Source organism: Panthera uncia, chromosome D2 (assembly GCF_023721935.1).
Source record: "Panthera uncia isolate 11264 chromosome D2, Puncia_PCG_1.0, whole genome shotgun sequence".
NCBI classification, from domain to species: Eukaryota; Metazoa; Chordata; class Mammalia; order Carnivora; family Felidae; genus Panthera; species Panthera uncia.
In genome coordinates, this window is record NC_064818.1 from 84,397,000 (window position 1) to 84,406,227 (window position 9,228).

Below are 9,228 nucleotides of genomic sequence, written 5' to 3' on the forward strand. Positions count from 1 at the left end.
GTCCTGCCGAGGAGGCTGGGGGGCAGCTGGCGTCTGGGTGCTTCACGAGGACGTTGTGACAAGTAGGACACAGGAGTGGCTGGTCCTCTCTCCGTCGTGTAGGTTTTAACTGCATTTGCTGCTTTGAGTCCTTAATCGAGGGAAGCGGTAATTCCCTGAGGGGCTGGGGCCCGAGGCCCCTCTGTGGTCCAAGTGTGGGGGCCCCGTGCGGCCAGGAGCCACTGGCTCAGGGCAGGCACACGTCCAGAAGCCTGATGGTCAAGGTACAGGCCTGACTCGGGTCTGGAGGCCATGGAGCAGAGGGAGAGGGGCCAGGGTCCTCCAAAGACCAGGGGCCACCTCGGGAGCAGCCCAGAAGGCCACCCGCGTCCCGCTCTCGGAGCTCAAAGCAACAGGAGAAGAAGCCGCGGGTGGTTTGGGATTCACCTGAACAATTGTTCCACGAGGGAGGGTCTGAGACCCTCCTGAAGGCCGTGCAGACAGCCCACGCCGAGGGCACCCACACAGCACAGCCAGTCTGTCCACCGATGATTCAGTCCTTCCCGGACAGGACGCCCGCTGGGGGTGGGCTGGCCACTGTAGGGGCACCGAGGCGGCTGCACGGGGCCCACGGGCAGGACTGCCCCGGAGGGTTCTGGATGCAGGAGGCAGCAGAAGGACGTGAGGGGCCGCAGCCGGGCGTCCCCAGGATGACCGCGCGTGTCAGCTGGCGGCACCCCGCTGTTTGCCGCCCGCGGGCGTGTCGCCTGCCTGCGGGTGGGTCAGCGGTGGCGGCTCCGTCCCTGGGGGCTGAGCCAGGTCAGTGGGTGGGAAGGGGAGAACCGGGCACAGACCCGTGCGCAACCACGGCGATGACCCTGTGGCCCGGGCACCGGGCACCCTTGGAGACGCGGTGCTGTGCTGGAGCAGGTGTGGGGGCAGTGTGTGTGGTCGGGCCCGGCTTCCCAAGGCGTGACGGGCGTCTGGCGGGGGTCCCACTGCGGCGAGGAGACAGCTGCTGGCCCCTGGTGTGCAGGTGGGGAAGGGGGCACGTCTCCCAGTGGGACGTGGGGCGGGGGCGTGGTTTTCCCTGTGTAGGTCTTCCGTGTACCCTAGGCCACGTATGGAGCCAAAACCACAGGTGGACAGGGGATTCCATTTCTGTAAAGGAAAGGCTTGTCCCAAGATCCCATTACAGCCAAGATTCCAGTGAGGACTGAAATTGCAAGTTTGGCCTTGTGTTCTGGAAACTTCTCACCGTGCATTCCTTCCCTGCATAGCGCTGGCCATCCCACGTGCACGGGCAGCCCACAGGGCCCTCCCCGGGGGACGCGGAGGACGGTGGGTGGAGGGGCCGGAGCCGGCGGCTGACCGGGTGCCTTTGTGTCCCCCCAGCTACCCGTACAGCGAGGACTCCGGCCAGGGCAGGCAGTACATGAACACGCGGTGCCCCGCGTGGTGCGACCGTGTCCTCATGTCTCCGTCCGCCAGGGAGCTGATTCTGAAGGTGAGTGCCAGAGCCGCCCCGGGACCAGCCACGCGGGGGAGACCCGGGACAAGTCCTGGCGTCAGACCCAGCGCTCAGGCCTCAGGGGCCCCTGCGACATCCCGTACCTTTCTGAGCCCGAGACGGGCACACGTGGTCGTCAGCGCTTTAAAAATCATCGCGGTTGATTGTATCCTGGGGAACTAAATGTGCTCTGGTCCACGAGAGAGCGCGTAGGCTGCAAAGTGTGGTGGAGACATCTGCCGTTATCTTCCTGAGTTGTGAATCACGAGCCTGATTCACATCTGGGCTCGATAGGGCGAAGACGGACGGGCGACATTCAGGAGGTGGCACACCGCACTGGGTGTTGGGACGTTTGGGCTTCCTGTGGCCTCCTGATTTTCCAGAATCTTCCGTGTCCACATTCCAATACAAAAAGAGTGTTTTCAGAAGGATCCAGGCCTGCACTGGTTTTGTCCACCCGGTAGTGAAGAAGCATCACCCTGGGGTGAGGTGGGCGTGCCGTGGTCCAGTGCCCAGTGTTCAGAGCAGACGGGGGCACATCTTAGGTGGGGGCCGTCCCCGGGACCGCTCGGCTGGGCCCTGGGTCCTCCCCCAGGGACGCGGAGCGCGCTGGGCCAACAGGGGTCACGGCCAGGAGGGCAGAGCCCCCCACGTGCCGCCCCACCACACACCTCCCCAGTGCCCCCTACCCCGTGGGCCCCCGCTGCCCTTTTCCTCGAGGGCCCAGCTCTCCACGTTCTTCCCCGAGCCCAGAGCGTCCTGGGCCCGTGGAGAGGAAGCCGGCTGGGGGACTGGGCTGGAGGCAGGGGCTTCGATGGGTCCGCGGCAAGCCTGCCGTGGCGGGGCCTCGGCAGTCCTACCCCGGGCGGTGCGCAAGGCCCGCACCCGCCTGTGGCCCCCTGGCCCCCGGGGCCCCTCCCCCACTGGCCTTCCTGGCTGACGCTGCAGGGGACGTGGGCCATGAGCGCACAGACCCGGGGCCTGCCCGGCGCCCGGCGTGGACGCAGCGGTGCCCGCCCTCTGGCGCTCGGGAGACGGCCGTGTGCGGTCGCACGGAGGCCCACGGCATCGCATCCCTGCCGGCCCTGACCGTGTGGGGTGAGCGGGGCACAGGGCCGCAGCCAGCATGGGGCCCCCGGGGCCTCGGGGACAGGCAAGGGGCAAGCCGTCTACAGGGAAAACAACCACGACCAAGGAAACCGCATTTGCAGCGAACTCTCGGGAGCCAGCTGCCGAGCACCATCTCTGGTGTGCCGCCTGGGCTTGACGTGGCTCCGTGGAAGGGGCTGCCCGCTCTTCTGTGTTCTCTCACGTCTTCTCCGAGCTTTGATGCCTTGGCCCTGGAAGGGGGGGGGGGGGGGGGGGGGGGGCCAGGGCTGGAGGGGAGGGTCCCCCCCCCAACAGACGTCCCCCCCGGCCCTCCCGGGGGGCTGCCCGGCGGCAGCGGGCCTTACAGCGGGAGCAGACGCGCACCGCGAGCAGCCCCTCGGCCTCATCCATCATGCCACGCTCCGCCACCTCGTCATCATGTCCCGTTCTGCTTCCCCGGCCCTAAAACACGAAAGGTGGCGGGCTGGCGGCGCGGGCTGGGATCCGCGGGGATGATCGCGTTGCTGTAATTTGTTTATCTGTCTCGAGATTATGCGGTTGGAAGTCCACAATTTTATGCTGCCGTTGTAAATTACCGGGCTGCGTTTGATGAATGTCCCCTCCTTCCGCAAGGCCGCGCCGCCCCCGTGAAGGATGGGGCGTGCTCACGCCCGCGGTGCCGGTTACGTGTTCATACTTTCTGGCAGGCGACCACGCTGGGAAGTACATCTGACCTTAAGCCTCCTACTGCATTAAAGATAACTCAGTTTTAACTTTATAGTCTCACACGCTCCGGCTGCGGGTGTAAAATTCCGGGCCAGTCGGAGCTGACTGATGGCCGGCAGCGAACCCTCAGGGTCGCACCCAAAATACCGGCGGCGGCCGCGGGCTGGCAGAGCCGGCGAGGAGGGAGAGGAGCCGGTGTGCGCGCAGCGCTTAATTAGCGTGTGCAAAGTGCCCCGTGCAGCAGCGGGGAGTCAGTGGCGGCTGCGTCCTGTGAACCGAGTTCCGGGTTAATACAACAGGCTGTCAGAACAGATGTACACGGGGCATCCAGAGCCCGATAAGCTGCTCCAGTGCCGGGGGGGGGGGGGGGCAGCCCGGGAAAAAAGCTCACGGCGGCACTAACTGCCGTTGAGCAAGGGCTCTGGCAGGGGCACGTGCCGCGGCCCCCGGCCCGACTCCCGTCCAGGAGCAGGGAGGGTCGGGGGCTCCCAGGGCTTCCAGAATGTTCTGCGTGCTGGCCGGCTTCTCCCTCTGAGGGGCCGGCCAGAGACCTGCATGCAGGGAGCTGGGCGGAGGCGGTAGCTGGCGCTCCCCAAGGAGGCCCCACCGTTCCTGCCTCCCACACGGTTCTCTCTGTTTGCTTCCCCAGTCGGAGAGCGAGGAGAAGGTTGTCACCTACGACCACATCGGGCCCAACGTCTGCATGGGAGACCACAAGGTGATGTGCCTTTGCTGCGGGGCGGGGCGCGGCCCGATCGGCGGACGGCGGCGGGTGGCGGGCGGCGGGCAGGGCCGGGCCGCCGCTTCTCCTCGGTCGGCCTCCACGGCACAGGCCACGTTTGGTCTGTTTATTTGCTTGTAATAAATACCAGAAGGTAGGCAGGCAGGCAGGCAGGTAGGTGGATTAAGAAGGCAGAACAAAATACAGAATTGTGCTTTTTATACGAAAGTACCGTCTACAGCCGATGATTTCTGAGGGTCGTTCTTCTAGCGTGCACTCGGACTACTGTAGTGGCCTTCTCGTGCCGAGCCGCGTCCACAGTGCAGGTGGGAGTGGGAGTGCTCTGTGGGCACGAGGAATTGCGTGCAGGGGCCACCTTGGTACAAGCGGACGGCCCTCACGCCAGGGCCCCGCAGGCTCACCGAGGGCGGTGCCGGCCGTGTCCCACCTTCAGCCAAATCAGAGACTGGCACTCGGTCCCGTCCGCAAGGCCTCCGGGCCGTGACCCCCGGCACCGGTCCTTCCCCGTGCTGGTTGGGGTTTATCCAGCGGTCTGTGGGTGAGCTTCTCCCCACCCGGAAGCGATACCCGCTTGACAAAACGCGAAGGCGCGTGGCCCCAGGCGTCCGGTCACCCGGCCCGGCTCCGGTTCTGGGTCAGCTGGGCTCACCTTGGTGCCAGCGCACAAGCCAGGGGGCGCGGCTGGGGCTGTCGGGGGTCAGGGTCAGCTCGCGGCCGGGGTCCTGACGCCCTCTCTTCTCCGCCGCAGCCCGTGTTCCTGGCCTTCCGCATCGCGCCCGGGGCAGGTAAACCTCACGCCCATGTGCACAAGTGTTGTGTCGTGCAGTGACGTGTGGTAAATATGACTCCTTCCCTCGAGTTCACCTTTTCTCAGCTTTTCCTGGTGTGTTTGTTCCTTTAACAAATGACACATTCCGCGGCAGGGAAGCGATGGCAGCGACAGCAGAGGGCCCTTCGCGAGACCTCCCCGTAGCGCGAGGAGCAAGTGGAAGTCGCGTCCGTGAAATCCGTACTCCTAACAGCTGCATCGACAAACCCGCCCGAGCGCCACCCGCTAGACGGCCGGCCCCACACTTCGCTTCAGCCTCCGGACCGTTCCGGAAAAGCCTCACATACCTCACTGTCTTGTCTGTTCGTGTGACATTTAGTAGAAATAGTGGGTTTTTGTAATAAGTCACCGTCCTGTTGCCAAAACTCTACAGACAGCAGAGGGAGTCTGTATTTCAGGCTCCAGGGTTTCAATTTTTAACAATTGTCAGCGTGGGAAGAGCGTCTCCGGCGTAGAAAGCCCACGGGCGTCACCCCCCTGCCAGCTGGAGGCGAGCCCGGGGTGGGCGGCGGGCGCGGGCTCTTTGCCGCCTCAGGCAGCGTGGCCGCTGTGCTCCGGCCCCCCCCCCTTCCGTGTTATTTACTCTAACTGCCGTGTTACGTGGTTTTTGAATTACACTGCAGCTGCTTTCCATTTTTATATATATAAATATATATAAATATATACTTTTTAAAAATAATTTATAAACCTTACCAAAACTTATGCTAAATACACTTTCCAGTACGAATGCTCGAGAGTGTCCTATCAGCAGGTAGAAGTGGAGTCTAGGAGCTCAGTTTTGCCTAGATCACGCGGACGCATCCGAGAGTATGGCCGGCGGGGCGCGAACGTCGGCCACGGCACGTCTACACTTGCAGATTCTTACTCCTATGCCTTTTCTTCTGTGTAACATTAAGGACTGAATGTGAAGTTTGTAGCTAGCTCGGGTGTACCTTTTAAGAATTTTGTAACCTGTCTGTCTTTTGTTACTGTTCTATGGTGCCAAGTATCCTTCGTAAAACGATAATATCATGGGAGGAATGAAAAACCACAATATCTAGTCTGCTTCAGGTAGAAGTCGCTTCTAACATGGGCTGTATATAAAAAAACATTAACCGTAAGTTCCCTCGGCTGCTCAGCTGCAACCAACCTACGTGATGGCCCTGCTGCAAACGTTCTCTCCTAGCACGAAGTACGGCATTAAAGGTCATTGCAGTGCCTGTGGATGAAACACAAACGTGGGTTTTATTGATTTGCTCTAGAACACTACAGAATTCCTGGACTGTGTGAAGGCCTCAGATGCTCGTCTTTAGGTGAATCACTACCCTTGCAAGTGATCGGGTGTCCGCTCGCCGAATCTGTCCTTGACCGCGCGCGTTGGGGGTCTGCGTCAGTGCTGTGGCCCCTCTGCTCTGTCCACGCGCCACACGGCAGTCCCGCCCCACGCCATTCTGTCTCACGGGGTTTCAGTTGTTGGTCACTGTGGAGGCCTTTAGAAACGACCGCTCCGGTTCCTAAGCAATAAAATTGATCCTGGTGAAAACAGTGCCGCGTCCGCTTTGTTTCTTCCTTCCCTCTCCCGCCTCCTTTGAAATGCTAAGTAGCGGAGGGCGAGCCTTTGTGGGCTGTTCCTTCCGATGCGGCCCCGCGGAGATCCGGGAATCCCCTTCGGTGGACGGTGGTAGCTAATGGCAATTACCCCTCGGCCTTTGAAAAGGAGATTATAAAAACGCACTGCATTCCGCGAAAGTTGAAAACTGGAAATTCCTCCGCTCTTAACTTGAGCTGAGAGAACAGTTCACTCGCAGAAATGAGGCAGATTTCGAGACCGCGCCATTAAAGAGAAAACCAGCCAGCGGTTCAAAAGAAAGGTCTTTTGTAAAATGGTGCGGCCACTGTGGCAGAGACCGACTTCAGCCTTTCACGTTTCTGTCTGACGTTTTAAAAAACGCCTTCCGGGAGAACAGTTGTCGTACTGTCATCACTTGTATTTAATTTTTAACTTAAAAGTCAACAGTTAATGAGCAGTAGGACGCAACCGCGTGGAGCCCGGCTCCGGCCCCCCCGCTACCTGGGCCGCTGCCCTCGGGGCCCAAAGCCGCCCGGTCCGCGGGCCTCGCTGTCCCTGTGCGGGGTCGCTTTGGAGTGCCCTCCGGCGCCCGAGTCTGGATCAAACAGCAGCTTCTGCCGGTTGAAGACTACGGGCCGGGGGCTGCAGGGGCCCCGGTGCAGAGTTTAAAACCCGACGTGTTCGTGGGCTGCGCTCCGAGTGCGGGCTCCGGGGGCGGAAAGCTTAGCCTCGGAGGCGCTCCCGGATGTGCCAGACCAGACCGGTCGGCCCGAGCCGCGCGGCCCAGCGGCGGCGTAGGCCTCGCCCCCGGCCCCTCGCCCGCCCCCGGCTTTCCCAGGAGGAGGACGCGCGCGCGGGGTGGGGAGGGGGGGCTCACCTGCCGCAGACCTCCGCCACTGAGCCGGCCCCGCAGCCCCGGGGACCGCGCCCGCTCGCGAGCGCAGGTGGCGGCGCGGGTCGGAGGGGCGCCGCACCTGCCGCCGCGCGCACACCTGCCGCCCGCGCCCCGCGCGCGCCGCGTCTCCGTCCGCGTCCCCGTCCGGCCCCGCTGGGCGCTCGCTGGCGTCGCGGCTCCTTCCTCCGGCTCTCCCGGGGCGGCCGAGGGGTCGCGGGGCCGGGCCCTCGCGGTCCCCTCGCTGCTGCGAGCTGCCGCCGCCCGGGCGCGGGGACACGGCGGGGCGGGGAGACCGGGGCCGCACCGCGCCCCCGCCGCCACCGCCAGCCCGGCCCCCGCGGGGATGAGGCCTGGGCCGGGGGACCCGCGGGGCGGGGAAGTGGGGGTGGGGGGGGGGCGTGCGGAGAACGGAGTTCTCGAGAAGGAAGACACACGCGGTGCAGCCTCGGGAGCCGCGGCTCCGCCGGGAACGTGTTAAATAATTTATTGATTATACAAAGTGATTCCGCCCGGGACGCGCGGCCGCCTTATAACTTATTCTGTAAAAATATATATACACGCGGGCGGGCGGCGGCGAGGGGCGCCGGCCCGCCCCGACCCTGCTTGCTCACAAGGCGTCCCCCGCGCCGCCGCCGCACGGGCTGACCAGCGCCAAGTTCGCGGGTTTGTGCTTCTTGAGCAGCCGCGTGATCTTCTCGTCGTCCGAGTTGGGGTCCAGGGGCCGGTTGTACTCGTCGTCGTCCTCCGCGTCTGAGCCGCCCACCTTCAGCTTCTCGGCGTCCGAGTCCTGCTTCTTCTTGGCCGACGCCATCTCCGCCGCGTGCCGCTTGCGCCACTTGGTCCGGCGGTTCTGGAACCACACCTGCGGCGGGAAGCGGGGGGTTGGGGTTGGGGTTGGGGGGCGGTCAGGCGGCTCCCCGGGCGAGACCCCCGCCGCCCGCGTGGACGCGCAGGGCCCTCGGCGGCAGCTCCTCCGCCCGGCCGCGGGGCAGCGGCGCCCCCGGGGGGGGGGGGGGGGGGGGGGGGGGGGGGGGGGACGGGGCGGGGGGCGCGGGCTGGAGGCCGATCGCGCGCCGTTCGCCGGACGCGGGCGCCGGGATCCCCTCCCGCCACCACCACGTTCCGCGCAGCGGGGCCCGCGGGAGGCCGCCCCGCTCCCGGCCGCTCACCTTGACCTGGCTCTCGGTCATGCCCAGGGAGTAGGCGAGGCGCGCGCGCTCCGGGCCCGCCAGGTACTTGGTCTGCTCGAAGGTCTTCTCCAGCGCGAAGATCTGCTGGCCCGAGAAGGTCGGCCGCGAGTGCTTCTTCTTGCCGTCCTTGTCCAGGACCCCGCCGGCCTGGGCTGCAAAGCGGGTTGGCGGCGGCGGTGAGCTCGGCCGGCCGGCCGCCCCGCGCCCCGTGCCCCGACCCCCGCCTCCCCGCGCGCGCCCGCGCGCGCGCCACCTACCCGGGCCGGCCAGGCGCGGGTCCCTCCAGGGCGAGCCCTGCACCACGCCGGGCCAGAAGATGGGCGGGCGCCCCGGCAGCTCGGCCAGCGGCTTGGGGTAGCCGCGCGCCACGGCCGCGGGCCCGAAGTAGACGCCGGCCGACGACGCGAGCCCGTTGAGACGGGGCAGGCCGCCCAGGAGGCCGCCGCCCGCCGCGCCCACCGGCCGCCCCAGGATGTCGCTGATGCCGTGAGGGGTGCCGAGCGGCAGCTGCGCGCCCAGGCCGCCCAGCGCGGGCGCCTTGAAGCCGGCCGGGCCCTGCAGCGCGTACGGGAACAGCGACGTCTTCATCTCGGCCATGTTGTGCAGCGCGGCCAGGGGCGCGCTGCTCAGCACGAACGCGCCCGGGCGGTTAGCGTCCATGGGCGCCGCCGCCGCCGGCCCGGGCGCCCATCCGGGCCCCGCCGCCGCCGCCGCCGCCG

The 9,228-nt window shown here is 65.5% G+C and overlaps 2 protein-coding genes across 7 annotated transcripts in view; one reads left to right on the forward strand and one right to left on the reverse strand.

Moving 5' to 3' along the window:
- Positions 1–5,856, forward strand: part of INPP5A (inositol polyphosphate-5-phosphatase A) — a 170,658-nt gene extending 164,802 nt beyond the window's left edge. For 5 of the 6 annotated variants that reach the window (XM_049645921.1, XM_049645923.1, XM_049645919.1 and 2 more), the window contains 4 exons: positions 1,375–1,486; positions 3,954–4,022; positions 4,795–4,881; positions 4,970–5,856. In XM_049645921.1, coding sequence (XP_049501878.1) covers positions 1,375–1,486; positions 3,954–4,022; positions 4,795–4,875 — 262 coding nt within the window. In that variant the 3' untranslated portion in view covers positions 4,876–4,881; positions 4,970–5,856. Of the gene's footprint in view, positions 1–1,374; positions 1,487–3,953; positions 4,023–4,794; positions 4,882–4,969 lie in introns of those variants that run through there. The other variant, XR_007460864.1, reaches the window with a different exon arrangement.
- Positions 5,857–7,833: 1,977 nt separating this feature from the next.
- Positions 7,834–9,174, reverse strand: NKX6-2 (NK6 homeobox 2). Its single transcript, XM_049646655.1, has 3 exons — positions 8,767–9,174; positions 8,489–8,661; positions 7,834–8,181 (listed from the first exon to the last, which is right to left on the reverse strand). The coding sequence occupies exons 1-3, from the start codon at positions 9,167–9,169 to the stop codon at positions 7,927–7,929; spliced, it is 831 nt and encodes a 276-aa protein (XP_049502612.1). The 5' UTR covers positions 9,170–9,174; the 3' UTR covers positions 7,834–7,926.
- Between the last annotated feature and the right edge of the window lie 54 nt (positions 9,175–9,228).

What these genes read in the sequence shown, in the direction of transcription:
- NKX6-2 (XM_049646655.1), bottom strand. Translation starts at nt 9,169, where the DNA reads ATGGACGCTAACCGCCCGGGCGCGTTCGTGCTGAGCAGCGCGCCCCTG. An exon ending in CCCGCGCCTGGCCGGCCCGG is followed by an intron (nt 8,662 to 8,766) that starts GTAGGTGGCGCG and finishes CCCGCTTTGCAG; the next exon opens with CCCAGGCCGGCGGGGTCCTG. An exon ending in TGACCGAGAGCCAGGTCAAG is followed by an intron (nt 8,182 to 8,488) that starts GTGAGCGGCCGG and finishes TTCCCGCCGCAG; the next exon opens with GTGTGGTTCCAGAACCGCCG.